Source organism: Mus musculus, chromosome 10, assembly GCF_000001635.26.
Source record: "Mus musculus strain C57BL/6J chromosome 10, GRCm38.p6 C57BL/6J".
NCBI classification, from domain to species: domain Eukaryota; kingdom Metazoa; phylum Chordata; class Mammalia; order Rodentia; family Muridae; genus Mus; species Mus musculus.
The window spans coordinates 120,000,187-120,027,352 of NC_000076.6; the positions used below are offsets into that span (position 1 = coordinate 120,000,187).

The 27,166-nt window shown below is 42.4% G+C and overlaps 1 protein-coding gene across 29 annotated transcripts in view; it reads left to right on the forward strand.

Moving 5' to 3' along the window:
- Window positions 1-27,166, forward strand: part of Grip1 (glutamate receptor interacting protein 1) — a 634,030-nt gene that overhangs the window by 546,949 nt on the left and 59,915 nt on the right. For all 29 annotated transcript variants that reach the window (XR_380450.3, XR_380451.3, XR_003948812.1 and 26 more), the window contains 4 exons: window positions 340-485; window positions 10,020-10,100; window positions 17,887-17,956; window positions 19,775-19,920. Coding sequence is in view for 23 of the 29 variants with exons in the window: in XM_006514242.4 (XP_006514305.1) it covers window positions 340-485; window positions 10,020-10,100; window positions 17,887-17,956; window positions 19,775-19,920 (443 nt within the window). In the remaining 6 variants the exon portion in view is untranslated. The remainder of the gene's footprint in view (window positions 1-339; window positions 486-10,019; window positions 10,101-17,886; window positions 17,957-19,774; window positions 19,921-27,166) is intronic.

The window sequence follows — 27,166 nt, forward strand, 5'->3', positions numbered from 1 at the left end:
TCAAAAAAATGGCATAAGTTCAACTGAAGTTATATCTCTGCATTGCAGGAATGTACATTCATCTTTACTATCTGCTCATTCTGGTCAGATTATCATACTATTTAGTTATAAATTTTTAATTAATTCTCTGGGATACTTCAGAACCCCCTTGCCCACAATTGTAACTGGGATTCAAGAGTGCAGGGCATTGCAGTTGACCTAACATGCTTGCCAATAGCATCAGCTCAACAAGGTCAAATGGTTGTGCTATTTTGCAAAGATGAAATGAGGCAGGGTGGCCAGTCCAACCCCACGATCATCTTCTCTAACTCCTGCCTCTCACATGTGGTTCTGAACTAGATGTGGTGTGCTACAGATTGGAGACAGAGTCATGGCCATTAATGGAATCCCAACAGAAGACAGCACCTTCGAGGAAGCCAATCAACTCCTGAGAGACTCTTCCATCACGAGCAAAGTCACACTAGAAATCGAGTTTGATGTTGCAGGTAAAATCTGAGCCTTCCTTCAGTCAGTGATAGAGTCAGAAGACAGTCATATCAGCTATGGGACAGAAAGACACATCAGCTATGTGTGTATATATGTATATGTGTATGTATATGTGTGTATATATATATATTTAATCCATTCACCTGCCTTCATGTAGGTGAATGGATACAAGTCCAGTAGGTGAATGGATTCAAGTCCAGTAGGTGAATGGATGCTAGTCTAGTAGATGAATATTTGGTCTTTGGGATTAAATAGAATTATACCTGACTCTCATGAGGACTGACAAGGAGGACTCCAGGACTGTTTCTCTAGGGTCAAGAGGATTCTAATCGATGAGCAAAACCGTCTGTAAATACAGACAGGGAAGATAAAGATGGCCATGTGACTGATAACCAAGATGAGTGTATGAGAACCCCTGGGTAAAAACTACTAAGAGAAACCCTAGGTGACAGAGGCAGGGAGGGGAGTACAGATGTTGGCTAAAGTGACCCCGAGGTATTCTATTCTACTTTATTATTTTGCTCTCTTTTGGGGTGGGGTTGGTATACAAAATAATGGGTTTCTTATTCCATCTTATTCCATGCATGAACTTTGCTCATAATTACTCCCTACTACCCTTCCTATTTCTTGCTATCCTGTCTCACCCCCTCCCAAATAGACCCCTCTGTTTCCATGTCATTAGGTAAACAGGCAAACAGACAGACAGATGATAGATAGATAGATAGATAGATAGATAGATAGATAGATAGATAGATTGTAGTTTGATAGATAGATGATAGTTACAGATAGGTAATAGATGGTAGATAGATAGATAGATAGATAGATAGATAGATAGATAGATAGAAGATAGATGATAGATACTTGATAAATAGACTTAAATCTAAGTTCTACATATGACAAAGAACATATTTTGTAATTTTTCTTTCTCCCCACCTCTATCATTAATTCTCTTGTACCCCACCTTCCAGGAAGGTTCTTGGATCTTAGGCTAAGGACTTGTCTTAGTCTCAGAGGAGGAATCTAAAGGGAATTTTGGTCTTGGAGAGGTTGCCAAGCAGTAGCTAACAGAGCTTAGAATTTGATGCAAATTCCCATTTAAGAAAGTAATCAGCCGAGAAGGTAGCTCAGTGGTACACAGCTTGCCCAACGTGCACCATGGCCCTGGACTTTATACCCAGTGCCACTGAAGAAAGACGGAAGGAAGGGAGGGAGGGAGGGAGGGAGGGAGGGAGGGAGGGAGGGAGGGAGAGAGGGAGGGCGGGCGGGCTGCTCTTCACACAGCAAAGTGTTACCACTACATATCCAGGACCTTTTACCAATCAGAAGAGGCATGCCTTTAGAAACAGGGATCACACGCTACCAAACACTTGATATTGTGACTCTCTTGCACAGTGTAGATGAAATAGCAGGCAGGAAAGAAGAACATTTCTATCACCGTATAACCTTTAAGAGAAACAGAAATTTAATTTCAAAAGCTATTAGCATGAGTTTGTGTCTATAAGTTCTCTGAGGAAAATAAAGTAGAGAAGAAAGTCATTGGATGACTAGAGAGGAGCTGTTTCATAGGATGAGTCTCTTAGGAAGTGACATTCAAGCAGAGATTAATGTGCGGAGAAGGCATAAGCAAGGCAAGGGCCTTGAAGAACAGCCTTTCAGCTAGAGGGAGCAGTGAGCATGAAGAAGCTGAGCGAGAGGAGCTTCGCAGTACACATGGCTGCTGGGGTACATAGGGAGAGAGTAAGAGCAGGGGTTGAGTTTGTGTTTTGAGGAAGGGCTTGAAAATGTCAGAGTGTGGCAGGTGTGCAGCATCCTGGTAGACAATTTCTGTTGGGTCCCAAGTGTGCTGAAGCCAGGAGGCATTTTGGCAGGAGAACGAGATAATCTGAGTTATGTTCGGGAAAAGCCTTCTAAAATGTGGAAGGGAGACTGAAGAAACAACTTGGAGACTGTGGCAACTGAACAGATGGGGAATGTCAGTGGCTGACTAGAGACGGCGGCAAGGTAAAATTCAAAACTTGCCTGTGTCTTGTAATGTGTCTGTGTCATGTAATGGCTCTTGAGGCATGAGGATGGATAGATGAGAGACAGAGAGCGATGGTTACAAGAATAACCCTGGAAGAGGGTCATCTGGAGGCAGCAGTGAGAGTTCTATTTTAGATCCACAGTACCAGGTCCACTGATGACATGAGAGGGAATATACCAGCTTATGTGTGTCTTCATCCAGAAGAAAACCATGGGGCACAATTACTGCACTATATGCTGCTGTGTTCAAACCATGGGAAGAGAAAATAGGAAAGACCAGTGTATTTCCTGGAGAAGCTCACGGACAATCAGAGAAGAGAATGATGGCTGAAAGAGGAGGGACTTGCAGGGTTGTGTGGCTATCAGAATGTGGGAATAATACCTAGAGAAGTGTTGGAATTTCCCCTTGTATCCCGGGATGGGGGAATGAGGAGGGATATAAAGAAGGGCCAAGAAATGGCCAGTGGGTGACACACTTCCTCCAACAAGGCCACACCTTTTCATAGTACCACTCCCTGGGCCAAGCATATTCAAACCACCAAGGCCCCGTCTGTACTGTCTGTTTATCGCTCTCAGTTCTCATGGTAAAGTAGGGTTCTATTGTTCTTTAATCGGTTGGTGCATTTTGATTTTGTTGCTGTGTTTTGTTTTGTTGGATATTTTATCTGTGTGTATGGGTATTTTCCCTGCATGTATGTCTGTGTAGCACATACGTGCCTGGTACCTGAGGAGACAGGGAGCCTCCATATGGATGCTAGGCATCAAACCTGAGTCCTTTGCGAGAACAACAAGTGCTCTTAACCACTGAGCCAACTCTACCCCTGGTTTTGGTGGTTTTACGGAGTATTAGATACCAAAGAATAAAAGCAGAGAAATGGATTATCAGATGGAGCCAGAGTTTGAGACTTGCAGAGAAAGCTCAGCAGAAGGGCTTCAGTCAGGGAGGGTCGGGTTGTTGCTAGGAGATGATGAGCTGTGAAGCTGGTACAGAGACTGTCACCATGTGAGAGGTGCCTATGTTCTACCTGCTGCATAGCTAAGCCCTGTGCATCGTAGATTGTTTAATCAACATGATGGCACTGGCAGAGGTTACTGTTGCTATGTCGCTAGAAATCTGGGGCACAGAGTCAGGGCTAGAGCTGGCATGTTAACACAAACAGGCCAACTCCCAAGGTCACACTCCTAACTATGGCAGCCCGTGTTCAAAGAATAATCTAAGCTGGTGTATGATGGGAATCAGTAAAAGACTGGCCAGATGGAATGAGAGGAGTGGGATTTACAAGAAGTGGGAGTCTCGAGGAAGAAGTGTGTCTAATCAGAGAAAGCACAGAAGAGAGGCGATGGTTAGGAGTCTGAGGCCAAGGCAAAATGGCACGTTAGAGATCAGAATTTCAGAGACGGGCAGGCAGAATTCCAGGCAGTGGAGCTGCTGAAGTAATTCAGAATGGGGCGAGGGGCAAGATTCCCATGGAGAGATCTGAGAACAGGGAAAGAAGTGCAAGAAAGCACCATTGGCTCCGTAAAAGCTTTTAGGGTGGGAGCCATGTGGTACCCTGAGTGCCAGTCACAGTCCACAGTTCATCTTTGCAGCAGCCACACCCAGTGTCCTTACGTGCCTGGGCCTGGGTTCTTGCTTAAGCCATGTAGGCTTTGGCTCGTAAAAGCCTTCTCTCTCCTCATGCCTACTTTTATGAGTCTTCCTTATCCAGAACTCGGTATTATTTTGTATTGATGTTTATTCTCCAGTAGAAAACTCAATGACATCGGGGATTTTGTGGTTTTACGTTACAAATGCATGTCTAGTCAGCAAACAGTGCTTAGAATACAGAAAGGCCTCAGTCTGTTCTCTGTGAATTAGTGAAGGAAGGAATTAATGAAATACACGAGGCTCCATGAGGAGACTTGGTTATGAATTTCTGTTCCAGTCAGAATTGGTTTTGAATCTACTCTCCCTGGGGCTCCTGCTCTCTTGGGGCTAATTTCTTCTACGGTCTGCCTTTTCTCATGTATAGAGCCGCTTGTCTTTTCTAAAGTGTGTGCCTTCTGATTCCTGTGTCCAAGCAGGACTTGGGTGGGAAGCCCTTGTAAGAATCAGTTGGCAGAGAAGGTTTGGTCACCAAGCAAGAAGGCAGTCCAGTAGCCCCAGAGTATACTTAACAATTGTGATAGGAAATTAGTAATAAGTGAATTACTACCATCCCGTATCTCCATTTTATGTGTGAAAGGGAAAACTGAGGTTCAGGTAGGGAAACTCCAGGTCCGAGTAAAGAGAATGGCAGGCTCCTAATCTCTCACTTACGGCCACTTCCCCTCTCGTGTTTAACTGCCTCTTGGGTTAAAAGTTTTGCTAAATAAAATCATTAGAAGAGATATTAGAGATGGCCACCGAGAAGCCATTAGAGCAGGCTCCCTGCCCTGAGATGCAGGGAGAAGGTTGTGCTGAGTACCACAGGGCACTCGGCAGCAACTGCACACTGTACCTCAGCAGAGCGATGGCCAGCCCAGTTTGGCCATCTTTGTAAACACTATCACAGTATCTAAATATTTGCTCGCATTATAAATCCATTTTATTTTTTTATATCGCAGAAATTTGTTTAGTGTCTCATGAATCCTTAATATGCATACATATATTTTTTTAATATTTGTTGATTTAATACTTTAATATCTTAACTCTGAGCTCCCAGAGAGTAGGAACTGTATCTATCAGGCATACTTTATTCAGTACCCAACTTGCTTTAATAAAGGTCACACAAATCGATATTCTAGGTCATCTACACTAGGCTCAGAAAGGAAAAAAAAAAGTGTTCCTATCTGTGATTCTGTCTGCCTTTGTTCGTGGCAGACATCAGTAATTGATACGACTATTATCCTGATGGATACAGGTGCAGCACTCAAACCCTGAGGAAAGCACTTCAGGGAATCATTCCATCATTCCTGGTATACAGGGATCACTACTGAAAACTTTTAGAATCAGGGGGAAAAAAAAAAAACACATTTCTTCATTTAAGAACTTGGGACCCAGATAGGGAGTGTGTGGATGCAGGCTATGTCAAGCCTGACCTGGTCTTCTGGATTTGTGCCTAATTGCCTGGATGTAAGCCACGCATGTCCAAAGTTCTACGTCAGAATATTTTATACACGCCATGATGAGTGTTCCAGCTCTCGGTGATCAGCTATCTCTATTTGATAAATATTTTAAGTGATGGGTGAATGAGTGGGATTTAGGCTCTCACCTAAATCTGTCTCTTTAAACAAGCACGACTATGCAAACAGCACCTTGGCTGGCTTAACAGAAAGGCGTTTGAAGCTGAAGATGGTCGAGGCCATCACTCTGCCAAACTGAACTTTAAGCCAGTCACATTCTTTTATTGGAATCCTTTCCCCCACACAGGATTTTACGCAGTTAGAACCCGTCTCCCATTTTCTCACATTCAGCTCTTTTAAATGCTGATCTACATGGTGGTTTCCACAAGACCTTAACATTCCCACTTCAACTCTGCAGATAATTGGCTCTGGAAGGAGTCTCAGTACAAGGCCTGTGGAGTGCTGTTCACCATCCACTGGAGCCTGGTGCTCTGTCTGAGTCAGGGAGAGTTGAGCATTTACATTCCTCACAGGGGCTCCCAAGATGATAAATTAGGAGGTGGTGGTTGTCTTCCTCTGCCAACATCGAATGCTTCAGGCAGAAAAGCAGACCAATGGGTAAGAAGGAAACCCTTTACCCAGATGCGTTTTTAATTACACTTTTAACAAAGATGGAGCAAAACCAGGGAAGTGCAAAGAAATCACAAGGGTTTTACAAAATAAACATCATTTGTTCGCAGAACTGTATCCACTGACACTAAACCTGTTGTTTGTCCGAATAATGGAAGCGTCTACTCATTAACAATATTTGTTTATGAACTCCAAATTAAATATGCCTTTGCTTTAACAACCAAATAATTATATAGGGGAAAATAGCAAATATGAAATATATCACGCTGGTGTGTAAAGATGAAAAGGAAGCTACGGCTTGATCAAAGAGATTTACGAGCTGATACCCATTTGCCGTTGCGATTTCCTCAAATCACGTGCAGTCAAAAATGATCCATTACTGTTTTCCAGGAAGGCATAATATCTCCTCTAATGTCATTAGTGGTGTTAATCATGGTCAAATTTCCCTGCATTAAAATTGTATAAAAGCAAGCAAGCCAGATGGTTCAGTGGATAAAGGTGCTTGCTGCCAAGGCTGAAGTCAATATCTAGAGCCTCCATGATGGAAGGAGAAAACCAACTCCCACAAGTTGTCTTCTGACTTTCACATATGTACCATGCCTCTGTTACACACACACACACACACACACACACACACACACACACACACGCATGCAGTGGAGGGCAGCACCATGCCAGTAAATAAATGTAAAAAGATAAAAGTGTTATAAAACCAACAGGGTTCAGTAGCAACTACTCTCAATCTGTGATTCTAGGCTCTGTGATTCTAGACGTCCTTTGTGGGGATTCCATCAGACACAGAGGCAGAAATATAAACACACATTATGTGTCTCCTCTCTGTTTTCTCGAAGTCTTCTTAAAATGGAGGATTGAAAGCAGCCACACTTATAGGAGGCGGGCCCACAAATAATGATGCTTCATGCTCTCTTATGGAAATCTTGTTGGCTTTATCGAAGCAATTAAAGCGAGTATTCTGGCTACGCCTGTGACCAGTCAGATGGCAGATTCTGTTGCTCCCATACCATCTTCCCTGTGGCACCGGTATTTTTATCTTTCGTTGCTGCATCTGGAAGCATGGCCTTTTCGCAGTCCAGAGGGGCTCCGATCTGAAGTGCCAAAGCTTGGCACTCTCCAAGACCCCGTTTGCTCCATTTGCACACTGGCTTATTTCTTGTTTCTTTCTGCAGACCAGTTTTGATGCAAGTGGGTCAAACACATTCCCTTCCCAACCCGCCACTCCGGAGGGCTTTTCTTCTTAACTCCAGGTTCTTAAATGGTTTCTTAGGGGACGGAGAGAAGTTATCTTCTGTTTTGAGAATGGTGAATGATCAAGGCCTGGTGAAGGAATGGAGAGGAGGTGGGGAAAAGAGAAATATTTGGGAAATCATTATGATACATACAGACAGATCTGTCATCAGAAAGTAACACACCAAAATTATTACCCATTGCACTTCTGGCTCAGTGTATCAAAATTAACCGGTCTTTTTGAAGTCTATTGCTTGACCAGAATAATTGTCTGGCTCATGTTTTGTTCAAGATGCTGTCTGTCTAGGAGAACAGGAGTGGCTCATATCTTGAGCTGATTGAAGGATTCAAAACTAGGAAAGAAATGTCACCCGAAATCTCAGGGTGTCATATCAGAGTTAACAACTGGTCCTGCGGAAAGAAGGTCCCCTCCTTGGTCTTAATGAAAAAATAAATAGAATAAAAGGGAAGGGCGAACACAATTGACTAGAGTTTAAAACAAAACCTCAAAGCAAGAGGATAGATATCTTGCAGCTCCAAGGATGGAAGGGGGAGAATGGAGTGGATACATTGACGTGGACATTGATGGAGAAGATACGTTGACATGGACATTTGCCGCCTAGTGGCAGGTAGTCAGTTACATGGTGAAAAAAGGCCTTTTAGAAAAGGAGTAAGAAACGCTAAATCATGAAGCAGTAGAAAGGTAGGCTTGGGCTCTGGCTCACACACAAGAGGAAAAGGGAAGAAAGGTGAATAGTTAGGCCTTTCTATTATCATAGAAATGAAGGCAGACCAATCTAAACTCCAGCTTGGCTCACAAGGTTTGTACAAGGGAGCAGGAATTCTGGGAAGGCAAAGTATATTATTTTTATCTTTGCTTGAATCCACCTTCCTAGGGGTGGTCCCCTGGATAGGTCTTTGATCTGAGAGAGGGAATTAACTCATAAGCAGGGGGTGATAGGTTATCTCTACCTCGAGGCAGATTTGATTCTTTGCTATAACATCAGAAGATGGGAAGCATACAAAGTCTTAGTGGATAAATAAGCAAATGTATGCAGTTTCACTTCCTGGTACTTCCAAGTCTTCACTGAGCCGAACAGAAGGCAAATACGTTAAGTCAGTCTGTGACTCTGGCCTGGTCCTGGAGAGATGTTTGAAGACTGAGAGGAACTATAGTCGTCAGCAAATTAGCTCATCCCTCTGAGGGCAAGGAGGATGCTGGAAGGATGCTGGATGCTGGCTGTGTTGTGCCACTGAAATGGATGGGCAATTTGGGGGTCTTTTTTTACAGGTGACTCTCTAGCAGCCTGGAGGGGCTGAGGGAAATCAAATTTTTATTGTGTTCTCTAGTTTAACACTCTGCGGTGAACCTTCCAAATTGGAAGATCAGATTCTGGGCTTGTAAAAAGTTTACTGCTTAAACTTCTCAAGGGAAAGGACAAAAGGCCAAGAACAATTTAAGGCAGAATGAGAAAAGGAGGACTCTTAACTTTCTTCCATGAACCCAGTCCTAACTTCTGCCTCTGCTGTGCAGCTGTGCAAAATGTGGTACACACACACAGTGAACAGCAGGACTAGGTGTCTGAGGGTCCAATAGTTACACCTGCATCCCAGCCTTCCTAGTTAGATCTTCTTCGACTATCGGAGGATGAGCTAGGCTTTGGCGAAATTCATGAAACAGTAAGAGGGGGTTAGTTTGTTTATCCCACAATCCTCCTCTTTTGCTGTCTCCTTTGCTCTCCGTACTGTTATGGGGAGTCTTGGATGAGGGGTGCTTGTCTAGGGTGTGGCTGAATTCACCCATGGGATTGGGAAAGAATTCTATGTCATGTGAAGTAGTCCTACTCAGACAGGAAATGACAGTTGGTGACAGAAGAGCTTCTGACTGACTGACACAGCTGGAGATCTGAGGTAGAGGTGTGAAAGGTGCAGCTGTCTGAGAGTAAAAGCTGTGGAGGTGCTGAGGGGCTCAATTAGAAAGAGCTTAGGCAAGGGTGCCAACATCAGGGTCACCAGGGAATTAAAGTAGAGATTCTAATGGCCTCAGAAAGTCACAGTTACAGATCCCAGATAGGGCACCAGTGACAGAGCCAACAATGATCTATGGAAGTCCAAGTTGAAAAACCAATGAAGTTTTTGGTATTACCTGTGGGAGTAGGAGTGTTACTTACAGGAGCATGAACAACTCAAAACCAGCTGATCACTGAACAGCCTACCCCAGCATGGTAGCGACTCATGCAATTTGTAACACTGGACCTCACCTTATAACATTTACACAGCTCAACAGCTCTTATGAGCCTCCTCTGTCCCAAGAAATTCTTACTGTTTAGATAATCTTAGAAGTCACAAGGCCTTGGTAGTCTTATAAGCTTTAGGGACTTCCTGAGACTTGTGAGTTGTTTACCTCTGAGTCTCTCTGCTGTAATGAAATGTTTCAATTGGAACTTCCTGAGTCTTAGTGACTCCATCCATCTCCAGAATGGAAATTTAATTTGGAAGGCTATTCAATATCCAGTGTCCTCTAAACATTTTTTTCTGTTTTGAAATTATAGAGTCTGTCATCCCAAGTAGTGGAACATTTCATGTAAAACTGCCCAAGAAGCACAGCGTGGAACTTGGAATAACCATCAGTTGTAAGTAGAATGGGCTTCTCTTAAAACATACGCTTCAAAGATGCTGTAGGATTCTGTTGCCAATGGGTTTACAGGTGTGGCAAATGTTTTACATTTTCTGCACCGGTTTCAGAGTTAACCATATGAAAATTTGGAGCCAGGTGCACAGCCAGCACCTGATAGCCTTGTGACGGGAGCAAGATGCTTCAGATTCTCTCTGCTGTTGGATCTCTCTATCTGTAAAATGGATGTAAGGGCTCAGAAGAGAGCTTAGTTGGTCAAGTGCTCGATGTGCAAGCGTATTAATCTGTGTAAAAAGCCCAAGCATCCATGGAAAGAGCCAGGCACAGAAGCACACAGTCGTAATCTCGGTACTCAGGAGCCTGAGACATGGGGTTTGCTCTAAGATTTGCTTTCCAGAAAGTTCACTGGCTAGATCAGTGAATCCAACTTCAGTGAGTGATTCTGTCTCAAAAAAAAAAAAATGTAGAAAGTAATTGAAGAGGATATCCAGTGTCTACTTCTGGCTTTCACTGGCATGTGTACAAACTTGCACACAGAGAGACAGACAGACTCAGAGAGACATAGAGAAGAGGAGAGGGGGGAAAAGAAAACAATATGCAAATGGGAGCAAGATTTCTATGATGTATAGGGCTAAGTCTTGAGTAAAATAACATCTATGCTGCCCAGCAAGTTTTCTATATTTCTCACATGCCAATATATAAATTATTAGATGAATAATTAGATGAACAGAAATATACAGGTGGGTTCTCTATATTTTTGTGTCCTATACTGTTGTGTAATGATGACCAGAGACAATAATCTAATTCAAAAATACTTTTGTATATACTTAGAGCTCTCTTTGAGTCTACTATGTTTTTGTAATCCATTACAGATACAATCCAACTAGAGATACTATGTATTTTGTAATCACAAGTCTCAAGCAATGCCTTTAAGTAAATTCCTGAGTCACTCATGTTACCTGGTCTAGATAACCAATCCACAAAAAAAGTGTAGAATATAAATGGGCTTAATTCTCATCCTCCCCAGGGATCAAATTTTATAACTGCCTTGATAAACCAACTTTGAAATTTTCAACCCCAGTGGGCCTCTACAGAAGAGGATAGAAACTGAGATTATTTTATTCTTCTGATGTCCATAAACTGAGTTTACCAGTGCATGTCCCCATACACATGAAGCAAATGACCAGTACATAAGGACCAAAGGAGGCACAGAAGCAGGGACTCTGACCACAAGGTCATCCCTTCAAGAAAGAAGGATGAGACAGTATAAAAATGCCTGGACACCCTGCTCGGGAGGGTTTATGTCAGTGGTTATGGCAAAAGTAAAGTAATTCCTCAATTGACTAGTGTGAAATAGGGCTGTCCAACTCAACTCTAATGATATAAATTTCACACTAAGACCGCAGTTCTGTTTATAAGGAAAGCCACACAGAGCTGCTGCTATACTAAAATGAGTATAACTGCATTTCACAACCTTTGCGAAGACTAAGATGCCAAGTATCCAAGATGGTCTCCCGTTAGCCCAGTAGCCTTCTGGGAGAAAAGTAGAAAGATAAAATGAGGTAGCACTTAGGACAAATAAAATATACAACCGTGATGCACTTGTATTTAGGAATGACTCAGCATGTGAATAAAGACAATATGTTGTAGTTGTGAATGAATGGCATGCCAAGTCCAATAAATAGATGTGTGTGTGTGTGTGTGTGTGTGTCATGAATGTGCAAAGCAGGAGCCAACTTTGGATGTCAGCTCACAGGAGTGGTCCACCTAGGTTTTTGAAAAAGCCTCTCTTAATGGTCTGGAATTTGTCAATTGGCTACACAGGCAGGCCAGTGAGCCCCCACACTGCCTGTCTCCACTTACCCAGTGTGGATATTACAGGTGCCTGCTGCCATGCCTGGTCTTTGCTGTTGTCCTGTTGTTGTTTGGTTGGTCTCTGTATGTTGTCCTGAAATCAAACTCATGTCCTCCTGCTTTAGGGGCAAGCACTTTACAGAGTATCTCCTCGGCCTTCAATTTTTATGGATATTAACAAATTAAATTTTTACTTCTACAAATTTTAAGTGTATCTATTTACATTAAATAACCAAAGGAAAAGAAAGCAATTTCTTAAGTAAATTTTGAGATTGAAGCAATTCTGGTTGTAATAGACGCTCATGAGGAGGAGGTGTCTGGCAGAGTTGTGTGGCAGAACAGTTTTAATGCCGACAGTGTAAACACCCACAAGCTGCTACAAGAAGGTCTGGAGTCTCAGCCCGCCACCGCCACCGCCACCGCCACCGCCACGGGCAGCTGTTCTCTGTGAAGCATGAGTGTCGCTCTGCTCTAGGTGGGGCAGGGATGCGCACGTACACACACACACACACACACACACACACACACACACACACACATATCACCTCTCAGAGCTCCAACTGCACGTACACAAGCAATTGTCACGATACTGAACGTGTTTCTTCCTGGAAAATACTACTAATTTACAAGTCAAGGAAACAGAATTTACTGCAAAGGAAAAACAAGAACTAAAAGGCCAGCCAGGATTTGGATTCACGGCAGTGAGAGAAACCCCTGAGGGCCTCACTGAGGTCCCAGCACACATAGATCCTCATTCAATGCCCATAAGCCATCGCATGGATGGATGAGGTGTCTTCATCAGTATTGTTCTACTGAGCCCTGTGTCCCCCAGAAAGAAGCCTTAGAAGATGATTGTGAAGTGCTGAGTGGACTAAAGCATGTATTAAAGATTTAGAAAATGATCCAGAGCAAGGACTAAAGTGCTCCTCTCTGTAAAGGGTTACACATATTTAATGCATATGCATATACACATGCATATATATATATGAATGCTTGTATATATACATATATATATGTGTATATGTGTTCATATAATATATACACACATGCAAGGTATACATATTGTATACATACGTGTGTACAAATACATACATGTATTTGTGTACATATATGAATATACACATAAGTACATATGTGTTCATATATATACATATAAATGTATGTGTGTGTGTGTGTATATATATGTATGTAAAACCAAAACACATCGGGAAACCTCAGTACATGTAAGGTGGTAATCAGTCAGTGCTCTAATCAACACCCTGTGAGATCCTTTAAACAGACCTCTAGATAACAAAAGCCTAATGTTCACCCCAAATATATAGTATTAAATTCTCAAAGAATAAATTTTTAAAGTATAGTATTTTTAACCTAGTGTCCACTTCGATTATATTATATTGGCAGGGAAGGCATGCACCTTCTCCTCAAACACACATGGGCTCTGAGAGAGGCTGAGGCCCTGCGTGGTTCACTGAGTTTTCTCACATTTCATTTGTATGAAATCCCCTTTCTTCCTTCTTCCCCTCTGTGTTCAGAAGTAGCCCTCATCCTGAGAGGCACACATGTCCTCAATGTGTCCAGTTCCCTTTTGTCCTGGCAGGCATACGTGACCTCAGCAAGTCCAGCTACCTTCCAGCATGAGAGGCCCACAAGTCCTCAGTGTGTCCAGCTACACTCCAGACCTGACAGAGTTTAAAAAAAAAAAAAGACCACCTCTGAATTTAAATGTGGTGAGCAGTTTCGGGGCAATGTTCATGGGTCCTCAATAAAACATTTACAGCACAGTAGAGCCAGACATTGCTTTTATAGGTGTTATGATAATATAGAATGATTTATTATAGCAGTTGAAGTAGGTAAACTAACAGAAAAAGCCACACCCCGGTGCCCTCCCACCCCAACAAGTCCAGAATCATAGCTCCTGCCTTCCAACAAAGACACTTGCCTGTCAAGTCAGAGAACTTCGGTTGTCTCTGCCCTGTGTGTGCCCTTGTCCCTAAAGCCTTTTGGACGCTGACCTGTCTGTTGACCTTTACAACAGGGATTTGTCCCTCCAAAGTGAGACACGGCACCTTCTGATGACATGTGTGTCCTTTCTTAATCCTGGGCAGCCCAGCGATGACCCATTTTTCAGAAGGAAAAGCTGTGGTTGGGCAGCGTAACTACCCAAAGACCCAAAACTAATAAAAGGCCAAACAGACCCCAACACATTCTGTCAGCCTGAGCACTGGCCTTCCTGTCCCCATGTTGTTCCACCCTTCATCTCATTTGAGGAACCTTCCCAGAGTCTCAATCAGAAAAGCAAAAGGTAGCATTTTATGCAGGCGGTTAATTTCCAGGCCGCTCTTTATGATGTGACTGAATTCATTGCAGAAACAAAAGCTTAGTTTTCCTTCTTCATAAAATCACAAAGGGGGGCTGTGTGACAGGCACAACACATTTTCATCTTTCCTCTGCAAATAAGCTTTACCCAGTGAGGGTGAACGATGATGGGTTTAACACTTCTAAGATTGAACCATGGAGGCACAGTGCATGCTCTCTTGATATGAGAAAATACGAGGTTTTTCAATGGCCAAATCCTAGATGAAGATCAAGAAAAGGAAAACAACAGCCACAGACCCTGACAAGGAACCTCAGTGCACCTTATATTTCCAAAGGGCTCAAGAATTGGAGGCATCCAGAACTTGGGGTGTATAAAAATGATGATATAGCTCAGACAGTAGGATTAGTTGGAAGCTAAGAATGAGTGAATTAGTCTGTGAGGTAACTTCCTGTACTCAGTGAAATCAGGTGTCTCTCCAAAAGAACTCTCAGAAGCTTTGAGCTTATATCTTCAAAAGCCGGAGGAGCTAGATAACGCTGTAGAATAAGGGAGTGTGACTGAATTCAGCAGAAAAGGAAAGAAACTGGATGCTCTGATTTGTTCATAGACACTATTGACACAGGCATGCTAAAGCGAACAGCAAATACTGATCTTGCAAAGATATGTAATAAACTATGTTGAAAGAATGAGGAATGAAGAGGCAAGAAAGAGAGATGGGTGTGGTGATAACCTAGCAAGGGAGAGAACAAACCCCCGTGGTTCATAACACAGTGTAAACAGAGACTGACTAAGATTAAAAACTAAAACAGTAGCATTACATGCTATTTCACAAGTGCAATCAACCAAAGGTGAAAGTGTGTGACATGCTATTTCACAAGTGCAATCAACCAAAGGTGAAAGTGTGTGTTCCTCAAACGGATGCCGAGCTATGTCCCCAGTAAACTGGTGGTGGGTGGAAACTACTCATACAACCTAACAATACAGTACACTGTAGTATGCAGTGTTGATCTGCATGGCCAATGGGAAGCTGTGGCTTGCCATCTTTGCACAGTATCACAAGAGGCTGCCATGCCGCATGTTGCCGGTTTCACATAATCAAAACTCAAGTAGGGCTTCTACTGAAAGAAACTGCCTTCACACTATCAAATCTCGAAATCGCAAATGAATCACCTTACAGGCAGGAATCATCTCTATTTGAATCTGGGGAGACAGGAAATTGAAGACTTTACTTCTGCACAATTTTCCACCAAATTACATGAATTCGAAATTTTGATACAAGTGAAAAGGAAGAGCTGTCAAGATGGCTCAGTTGTTAAGTGCTTGCCTTTCTAGCTCGAGAGTCCAAGCTTCATACTTAAAGCCATGTACAAATGCAGGGCATGGCATCATGCACCTATAATCCCAGCACTCGAGAGCGGGAGACAGGAAGACCCCCTGGAGTTTGTTAGGTAGCCAGTCTATTTAAATTGGTTAGTGCTGGAGAGGGGAGCTGAGGTCAGTGTGGTTGAATAGTAATAACAATAAGCTCTTCTGCAGATCTTCTGCAGACAGGGTGCCGGTGTGCAGGGATCTAACCACTTTGTGATGATCCACATAATGCTCTCTACAGAAACTCAGGTAAAGATTGTGACTCTTCATCACGTGTTGCATAGATGAGGCACCCAAGGATTCTGTCCCCAAGCAATCAACCCAGAAGTGTTAGAGCCAGGGCTTCGGCTCCAACTGTTATCACCATCAAATGTCACTTCTTGATCATAACACTGCATTGTCCTTCTGTTTCTCTATTACCAAAATGGCATATCTGTATAAACTATTCATATTTGATAATAGTGACCTGCTTGGTCGGTTTTAGAGCCCTGTGGTCCTAGAAGCACAAGCTTGGCTTGTCATTTTCCTGGCAGAGAAGCATTTGGCATTATAGTAGGGTACGTAAACACTGCTCGAAGATCCATTGCCATATCTGTGTGCCTGATAATAACAGAGACAGAGCCCATACAGGTCCACACACAATTCTGTGTTCAATACCTCACTCCAGGAGACATCTGCCAAGACGAACCTTTGATGTTTCAGAAATGGGTGTAGTTAAAGGAGAAGGAGGAGAATCTATAAGACAAGGGTGGCCACCATGTGCACGTACCTGGATAGAGCATATGAAAATTCTGCCTTCTAGGAAAAATGTTGTGGGATTGTCCTCTGTGTCATGATACCATCTGACAGATACTAGAAGAATAATGCTTTTATCCAATAAAGATGTATTTATTTGTGTGTGTGTGCGTGCGCATGCATGCGTGCGTGCCCAGAACTAACTTTATTTTAGACCATGACATGAGTAAGATTGGTAGCTGCTTGTGTCTATGGGTAAGTCATATCAAATCATTGAGTGAAGGCTTAAATAATGAGTTAATTGTAGTGAATAGACTGTTCTGCATTCTTTGCTGTGAGCTAAGGATAGTGACTAAGGGAAATCTCATTAACATTTATTCAGGACTAATTGCAATAGTGGGTAAGGTATGGGGGGTGTTGATTTTCCTTTAAATATGATGTTGAGCTGTTAAACCATCTGTTCTTATGCATAAATATTTTTCTGGGATTCAGATGGGATTATAGAATATGATACGGTCCTGTGATTATTATGGAATGATCAGCCTGTTTATAATAAAATCTTACTTCAGGGGCCTCTTAATGTTCTTTAAAAGGAAATCATGGCAAGCTTCAGGTTGGCACAACATCTTCTCTCAGAGGCCACGTGTCTTTTATACAAATGTTGATATCCTAAATGAAATCCAAAGTTTGGAAATAAAGATGGTTTCTTTGTGCTTCCCTGGGCTATATAACTCATAGCCACAGTTAATGCCAAGAAAGTTTCTTTTAAAATGCTTTTTTATTATTTTTATCAAATGGGAGTACTACCCCCAAAATTATAAGGGCCACTGTGACTGATGATAATCTTACGTGCAGTTTAATGGGGGCTATATATGTATGCTTAGAATAAACATATACACATGCATGCATTTGGTTAACTAATAAAATATTGACTATAGTAACAAAGTAAGCCCTCACATCCCAAAACACTGTAGAGCTTTCTAGGTCTGATTTTGTGAGCAGAACATAAAGATTTATGTAGCTCACCCGCCAAACTAATTCCTTCTGGAAAACATGAACTTTAAAGCTGTGATTGCTGCCCTATGTCCTTCCTAGGGCCCTTCTGTAACACGATGAACTGATGACCAACAGTGGTCCCTCCTTGATAGAGAGGCATGGAGGAAGGGATGAGAGAGAGAGACTTGCCTTCAGTATCACCAAGCCAGCGAGTCTAAATTGATTTCATGATTCCCTTGTTGAGGAATCAACCCTTTAGGTCACCTGACCTGAACGAGACTAAAGCTGGTGGTCACCTCTCCAACTGCCTTCTCCAATTGCAAAGTTAAATGGCCACACTTGCATGAATGTTTTTGTAGCTATAATACACATAGTTTCCAACCATTTACTGGTTGTTTTTGATTTACATATAACTCTTACTGGTGTTGAAAGTTACTGTCAGGCAGGAGGGAACAGTCTCAGATGAGTCCTGGATGTGAAGATGTGATTGCTTACTCTCTCTTCATTGTTACAGCGCCATCCAGTAGAAAACCGGGGGACCCCCTTGTCATTTCAGATATCAAGAAAGGCAGTGTGGCACACAGGTAAGGAGTGTGTGTTTTCTCACTGGCCTGTTCCTTCTGTCCCTGTACTTCTGTGCTCTACAGCTAAAAGTGATTTTTAGGGTATTTTATGTGTTCAGCATGAGCGTTTTCTTCACTTTCTTCCATCTTCCATTTGTTACTGAAAACTCAAAAGTTACCCAGTTCTGAGCAGGACCTCTCCAACACGGTTAGCTTGTGGGATGGCTTTGCCATCATGTCCCCTTTAGACAAGTAAGACTTTAGAGCCACCACTAATGTTTATATTCCTGTTCTAATTTCCTTTCTGTTGATGTGATTAAAAAAAAAAAAATCTGACCAAAAGCAGCTTAGGCGAAGAAATGATTTCTTTGGTTAATACTTCCAGATCATAGTCCCTTATGGAGAGAGTCAGGGTAGAGTCTTAAGCAGGAACTTAAAAGGTGTGCCCACTAGCTTCCTTGAAGCACTACTTCTAACCAGAGGACTCAGCCAAGAGATGCTTGCTGGCTCGCTCACAGACTCATGCTTAGCTAGTTTTCTTATCCAACCCAAAACTCCCTGCCTAAGAAATGATGCCACTCATAGTAGGCTGGACCCTCTTAAACCAATGAACAATTGAGAGTCCATCATAGACATGTCCACAGGATGGCCTCATCTGGGCAGTCTCTTGGCTGTCACTGCTTTCTAGAAAAACTCTAGGCTATATCAACTTCACCATTAAAGGTAACTAGAGCGGTCTCCTCCTTGTTCACTATACTTCTAAATGAGATAGTCTCATTTTTTATTTCACAGATAAAAGTACATTTTAAGTAATCAAGCATGCGAATATAATATTGTTAACTTTCCTCTTATTTTTCAAATAAAAATCTTTTAAAACCCAACCTGTCATCATAGGGGAATATGTCATTAAATAAATTCTAACCACTGAAAGGTATGGTGGACATAGTAGGAGTGTGAGGGAAATAATAGAAGCACAGCTGTGTTGAAATATATTAGCATCAGATATGAAAGAAGGACAGATGTTTGTTTTTCATGTAATGGGTGGGAAGTGCACAAGGAATCCATCCTACCTACTTGCCTTCCCTATTTCCTATCTGTAGGTGGGAATGCATTGAGGGATGCTAAGAGAGCCTGTATTATCTATCATAGGTGACCCAGTAGAACAGAAGAGAGACTGAATATTAGCAAACAAGTAGTAGACTCTAACCTAGACATAATACATGAGGGACAGTTCTATACCAAAAACATATGCAGTCTATTCTAATTCCTGCTATGGCTGTATTATGGATTTTTTAAGATTTTCAACAGTCTTGCAATTAGTCCAGAAGCAGTACTGGACTCTCTGAGGCCATTTTCCAAATAATTATGTCAGATTGTCCCCTTTCCCAGCCGCAACAAGTTTCCAGGTGCATAAAGAGCCCAAATCCTAGACCTCAGTTCTCAATGACCTGACCCGTCTTACCTTCTTTCATCCCACGGTCCTCTCCTTGGAGCTGATTGCAATGCATCAATAATGTGTATCAAGACTGAGAGGAACACTAAGATATTTCAGTCTCTGGTGCCTGGCACCCCCTAAGGAGCTCTATCCTTTCCAAATAAATGCCTAGGTTAAATTGAAGGAAACTGTTTTAATAATATACGATTTACCGGCATAGCATCCATCTCAAATACGAATGGGAAAAAAAATATAGATGCTTGTCAATAAAAGTACAATTTTAAGACAGTTCAAGAGCTTTGGCTCTGATGGCCATGTGAACACAAGATTATGCCCAGTGCCTCTAGAAATGGCCTGAGTACGTATTCATCACAACTCATGTGATACTGTGCACTTATCAATAGAACCGGAACTCTGGAACTGGGAGACAAACTGCTTGCGATAGATAACATCCGGCTGGATAACTGTTCCATGGAAGATGCGGTCCAGATCCTCCAGCAGTGTGAAGACCTGGTGAAGCTCAAAATCCGCAAAGATGAAGATAACTCAGGTATTGACAGCATCCTCGCTCATAAGACTGACTTTTCTAACTGCCTGTCTGTCAAAAAGATAACAAATCTTGACGCTTGTCATGTAGCAGCTGGCTAATAATGTCATAGCGGTGTTTTATATAGTTGTTAGAGTCTTTGAGTTATGCACTGAGTCTTGAGTGGAATTTAAATGATGCTTTCAAATTTTAGAACTAAGATTTTTTTATAAAATTATATTAAAACAATTTTAAATATGAGTACCACTCTGAGGCAATGGAACTGGTCATTTCTAAGAGTTCGTTGATACTTGTAGCCTGTAACCATGGTGAATGCTGCATTTTTAACTTCATATTTAGCTAGTTTACAAACTCTTAATGCTTTTCTTTGTTATTTCGGTGATGTTAGTAGCATAGATAGTAGTCTCCTACTTCATGACTTTATTTAGATTTTATGGCTTGATTTAGATTTTCACCTTCTTTTGAATTATTTTCCTAGAAAACCTCTCTTAACCCAGGATTACAGAATGAGAATAAAAAGGAAACGCTGGGATTCCTCCCACATTCTGTCTCATGGTTTTTAGGGGTCAGATCCATTCTAGGAGCTTGGGGGATGTGTAAGGAGTACTGTGTGAGCGATGTAAGGAGTACTGTGTGAGCAATGTAAGGAGTACTGTGTGAGCAATGTAAGGAGTACTGTGTGAGCAATGTAAGGAGTGCTGTGTGAGTGATGTAAGGAGTACTGTGTGAGCAATGTCAGGAGTACTGTGTGAGCAATGTAAGGATGCTGTGTGAGCAATGTAAGGAGTACTGTGTGAGCGATGTAAGGAGTGCTGTGTGAGCGATGTAAGGAGTGCTGTGTGAGCGATGTAAGGAGTACTGTGTAAGCAATGTCAGGAGTACTGTGTGAGCAATGTAAGGAGTGCTGTGTGAGCGATGTAAGGAGTACTGTGTGAGCGATGTAAGGAGTGCTGTGTGAGCGATGTAAGGAGTACTGTGTGAGTGATGTAAGGAGTGCCGTGTGAGCGATGTAAGGAGTGCTGTGTGAGCGATGTAAGGAGTACTGTGTGAGCAATGTAAGGAGTGCTGTGTGAGCAATGTAAGGAGTACTGTGTGAGCGATGTAAGGAGTGCTGTGTGAGCGATGTAAGGAGTGCTGTGTGAGCGATGTAAGGAGTACTGTGTGAGCAATGTAAGGAGTACTGTGTGAACGATGTAAGGAGTACTGTGTGAGCGATGTAAGGAGTACTGTGTGAGCGATGTAAGGAGTGCTGTGTGAGCAATGTAAGGAGTACTGTGTGAGCGATGTAAGGAGTGCTGTGTGAGCAATGTAAGGAGTGCTGTGTGAGCAATGCTTCTCAGACCTTCGTGTTCCTCAGTCTCCTGAGGAGCTTTGGAAACACACACACCCTGGGCATTGTCTCCAAGTGGAGTCCTGGATTCTTCTTCTTTGACAAATGCCATGGCACTGCTATCAGTTATGGGAGGAGCAGGGCTTTATTGCCCTGCAGTAGATGTCTTTTTTTTTTTTTTTTTTTTTTTGGTTTTTTGAGACAGGGTTTCTCTCGATAGCCCTGGCTGTCCTGGAACTCACCACCACACCCGGCTAGTCCTAAATTTTAATTTTGAAGTTATAGTTGAAGATTTTAACTTCTAAATTGTATAAATTCATTTTGTTTTTGTTTTTTGTTTTTGTTTTTGTTTTTTTTCTGAGACAGGATTTCTCTGTATAGCCCTGGCTGTCCTGGAACTCACTCTGTAGACCAGGCTGGCCTCAAACTCAGAAATCTGCCTGCCTCTGCCTCCCAAGTGCTGGGGTTAAAGGCGTGCACCATCACCGCCCGGCTAGTAGATGTCCTCTTATCTGCTCACAATCATAACCCTGCAACTGACTGAAAAGCACACTTACTATGATAACTCACAAATAAGGGAAATTCTAGAAATCTGTATCATAACGCTTTCACTTAAAAGGTTGCCAGTCTTACAATTAAGTTAAGGCTCATCCTATAAATGTGATTCTATGGCTTACAGTCTCAAGTCTTTCTTTCCCTAAACTATACGTATAATATATGGTTTGCTGCTTCTCTGTTGTTGGTTTTTTCTTCTTTCACTTTTTTGAGACAAGATGTCTAATTGAAACAATTGAAGGGAGGATGTATTTGAACTCATGGTTTCAGAGGTCTCCATCCATGGTTACCTGGATCCAGTATTTATGGCCATGGTGAGGTAGAGCATCATGGTAGTGAAGAATCAGGAATGCAAACAAGAAGGGGCCAGGGGCAAGTTATAGCCTCCAAAGTGATGCCCAGTGCTCTGTTTCCCCCACTCAGCTTCACTTCCTGTTGGTTCATTATAAACTCATCAAAGATGAACCCGGTGCTAAGATTAGTAATCGTACTGTCATGACTCAATCACCTCTCAGTACTTCTACTAGCTGAGGTCCAAGCCTTCACCACACAGGAGCCAGGAGTTAGCATGGCAGAATCCATGTCACATTCCTACCAAGCATACCACTTCTGACTTCCAAAGGACCCTTAGCTAACTCAAGACACAAAATGCATTCTGTCTATTGCTAAGACTTCCCAACATCTCAAAAACACTAGCTGGCATTGCACAAAAGCCCAAATTCATTCTCTTCTGAGACTCAAAGCCGCAAAACCAGCGTCACAGAAGGGCATTAAAGATCTTGGCCAACGTGAGCAGTGACCAGGCCCATGTGGGGCAGAGTGACAGCAGCTTCTGAGTGTTTGTTAGCTGCGCTCAGACACTTTCCTTGGCAGCCTGTGCAAAGGTTCCCTGGAGTAATCTGCAATCAAAGTCTCTCAAAGGCTTTACATCGTTATGCCCTTGAGCCACTGATGGATGGGAGCTGCCTAGTTCCTGAGATGCCACCAAAGCATCTTGGTTGTCCCAGTGCCAAGTACTCGCCTGCTTGTTATGGTGTGAGTCTACTCAGCAAGCTCACTATACTTTAAAGCCTTAAAGAGCTCCCCCCACCCTTTTTTTTTAAACTTAAACTCCACTCTTTTTAAACTCATCTGCTCTGGCATTTCCTTCTGATTTTCACTGTAAATCAAGACAAAAGCAATAAGCAGTGTCCATGCAGGTCTGAATTCTGTGCTACCTCAAAATGGGCTCCATTGGATTAGTCTATAACTTTAAATTTGGCATCTCACAAAGTATCAGGACGTGGGAAACAGTGGAGACATGTTTTTGCCAGCATGTAATATGCAGTCTCCCATCTAAGAGGGTCCTCAAATCCATCTGAAACCTCATGAGCAACGGTTAACAATCGCAGTATCATTCTGGTAGAGTTCTCCCCAAAACTACCTCGTATACTCTCCTCCCTTACAAAATTTTAAACTGCTTTTCAAAGAAGCCTTTTCTCCAAATTTTTCCAAATTCCTTCCACAAATTGCTTCCAAAATTAGACATTGCATAGTAAAGAAGACACACAACGACTTTACTTCTGGGCATCAATCACCTGTGGTTGACATCCTCCTGCTGTCACGGCAACAGAATACCTGATAACAAGAACAGCCTGATGCAGGGCGGACTGGTTATCACTCTTTGTTCTGGCCATGGTCAGCTAGCTGGGTTACTTCTGGACAATGGTGAGGTAGTCACGGCCAGAAGGCATGGTGGATCCATGCTGCTCACTTGACAGCAATGAGCAAAGACAGTACCAGAAAGACAAAGTGATTCCCTTCAAAGCCATTCTAGTGAAATACTTTTCCCAACCTCACTCAAGCTCCTGGAAGCTGACTCAGTCTGAGCTCACCAGTGCATTAATCCATTGGTGAAGTTGCTGCCCTGTGATCTGACATCTGTCAGTAGTGCCCACGCCTGGGGAGTGGAGCCTTCAGTGTCTACGACTGTCAGGGGGGAAGCTTAATGTACAAACTATAAAACTTCCCACTTTTGTTTGATTTTTTTTCCTCTTGAAAATAAATATATTTAACTAATACAGAAGGTGAGCTGTCTGTGTTAATGAAGTAGCATCATGTTTAGATCTGTGGACACATTACAAATTGTTTAAGTCAATTTAAACACATCTACTCCCTCAAACACTAGTCATTTCCCTATTATAAAAACTTTCAAGATCTTTTCTTCTACCTTCAAAAATGTTATTGACATTTAAAGGGTGAAAGTGAAATAGTGATTTAGTTTATTAGGGTAAAATTCAAACCATTCATAACAACTTCATGGCTTACTTTCCCTAGCTTTTAAAGAGACCTGTTTTAAGTTTTCGGGTTTGTGTTCGTGTGTTTGTGTGTGTGTGTGTGTGTGTGTGTGTGTGTGTATGTGTGTGTGTGTGTGTATGTGTATATGTATGTGTGTATGTATATGTGTGTGTATGTATGTGTGTGTATGTATGTATGTATTGGTATATGTGTGTAGTATGTATGTATGTGTATGTGTGTATATATGTGTGTATGTGTGTATGTGTGTGTATGTATGTGTGTGTCTCTGTATATGTGTGTGTGTGTATATATGTGTATGTATGTGTGTGTATGTGTGTATATGTGTATGGGTATGTTTGTGTGTTTGTGTGTGTATGTGTATATGTATGTGTGTGTATGGGTATGTGTATATGTGTGTATGTATGTATGTATGTATGTATGTGTGTATGTGTGTGTGTATATGTGTATGTGTGTGTATGTATGTGTGTGTCTGTGTGTATGTGTATGTATGTGTGTGTATATGTGTATGTGTGTGTGTATATGTGTATGTGTGTATATGTGTATATGTGTAGGAGCAGTGTGTGCTCCTATCTGCTGAGCTGTCTTTCCTGTCCCACTTTATCCAACTTTTGATTTTCCTCCCCGTAATTAACAGCAGATTTTTATCATGTACATTCAATTCTGTTTTCATATAAAAACTACAAAGATACTTTACAAATTAAGCTAGCTTGGTTATATTACACAGTTTCAATAACACATGCAACTGACATAAACATGCTTGAGAATTGTTTTAATAGCAGTGTTATTTCTCTCCTCAGTGTGAAAGTGCATACAATGGGAATCTTGCTGTTTCATGGTGCATTGGGTGTTGGTCTGGTGCTAGGTATACAAATGCTAAATTCTAAACACCAAGATCTGGTTGCCTGCACACCCCCTTTGTTATATAAACCCACTCTCCAATTTAAAGTTAATTGGTTGATAAAAGGCTAGAGCCTGTGATTGGACAGTAGAGAGAGAAAGGCGAGACTAGAGGATTGAATGATGGGGTTCAGGAGAGACCACAAAGGAGAAGGAGAAAGAAGACCGAGAGAACAGGAGGTCTCCATTAGTCAGATGGACCAGGAGCGTTTCACCTAGAGAAGTGCTCGCTGAGCACAGACTGGGGGAGCAAAAACAGCTCAGACAGCAAGAGCCTCAAACAGAGAACAAGGGAAGTTTTTTTTTTTCCATCCTGTAAGAAGGGCGTGGTAGAAAAGAGGCATTTCCATCATGGAGGTAGGAGTATGTGGCCCAAGCTACAACCTCATGGTAGACAGGTAACAGAAAGGCCATCGGACACGGTACAGCTTCCAACAGCACGCCCCAGGAACCTACTTCCTCTAGTCCAGTTCTCCATCCTACACTTCCCAGAACCTCTCAGAACAGCTCCGCCAGCTGGAACCTCCTGGGCCAGAGGAAGGTATTTTATATTCAGACCACAGCGTGAATAAACGACTTTTTTTCTAAATTTTTTATTTTACAACTGTAGCCAGAATACGAAATATGAAATAAATACAGGGCCTAGGGGAACAGCAACAACAAAGGCGTCCATTGTTTGAGGACACTCCATGGCATCCCTTTGTATATTTTGCAGCAGAAGACAGAGAGAGAAAGTAACCAATAAATTGGTTTAGTAAAGATCATGTACGTCTCACATACGAAACACTTAACATTTTAATCTCATCCAAACGGCATTACACCATTTTTCCTGGTGCTGGGAAATAGCGAGGAAGCAAGAAGGTAGAGTCCAAGGGTCCCCCTCATGGACACGCCTTTAAGGACCTAACTTCCTGTCTTTGGGCCCTAGCTTCTAAAGGTCCCGTCATGTTCTATCGGTGACACAAGACTAGTAACCAGTTAAGACTAGTAGACCTTAATGTCTTTAAGGACATTTAGAATCATAACACCAATCAATAAAAAAAAAAAAAAATGCCAGTGTTCTAGAATCTTCTCATGCCTAACTCAGAATAGGTCTAGAGGTGACAGTCACGCCAAGTCATATGTTTAACGTTTCTATTCCCAGTTTAAAAAAAAAAAAAAAACAACCTAGCTACATTCTTACATTTGTTGATAGTGCTGGGAATGATTATATACAAATATATTTTGTACCCAGCATTTTGAATGCACAACAAGCCTGTATTCATTATCTCTCAAGCACTGGTTTTTCTATGCCAAGTTTGCTTCCGCTGCACTTGCTTTGGGGAATTTATTTCACGAAAGGGCTAAAGCCTCCGGCATCGACCGGGCTCTGTCCTAAGGAAGAGGCAAAGCCCGGTGGAAAAACCTACTTAGCCTGATTTGCGCAGCTCAGCAGATCTCAGCTCCCTTCCTTGCAGAGTGAGAAAGCCCACCCGGGGGATGAATATGCATGGTGTACAGAACTGGCAACGCGTCCACTTTCAGAGCCAGCTCTGCAGACAGGTTGGCAGGGCTGACTGACAGAAACAGCAGCTGACTTCTGGAAGAGCTCCACCCTGGTCTCAGAGGCTGATCTCATTTGGCTTATGCCCCACCCCCCTTACATCCACTCCTGTCATCAATCCCTAGGCCTAATATTATGGTATTCATCATGCTGATTAAATATGCTTTTAATTCTTTTAAATCCTGAATCTTTTCATTGGAAAACACCACATGTATACCCCCAAAAGTATGACTATGAATGTTACTGGGAGGGGTATACTTACTCTATCTAACCATGTTTTCTCAGACTGATATATCAAAACAAATACTCAGACATGATTGAATAACAGATATCATTTTTCTATTATTTATTCACTTTATACCCAATCACAGACCCCTCTCTCCCTTCTTCCAGCTACACCCTCCCACCCTCTCCCTCCACTCCCCCTCCCCTTCTTAGCAAATAGGAGCCCCACACCCCTCCTGACCCATCCTACACTGGCACACCAAGTTGAATCAGGACTAAGGGCATCCTTTCCCGCTGAGGCCAGATAAGGCAGCCCAGGTAGGGGAAAGGGATCCAAAGGCAGGCAACAAAGTCTGAGCCAGAGGCATCCCCTGCTCCAGTTGCTAGGGAACCCACATGAA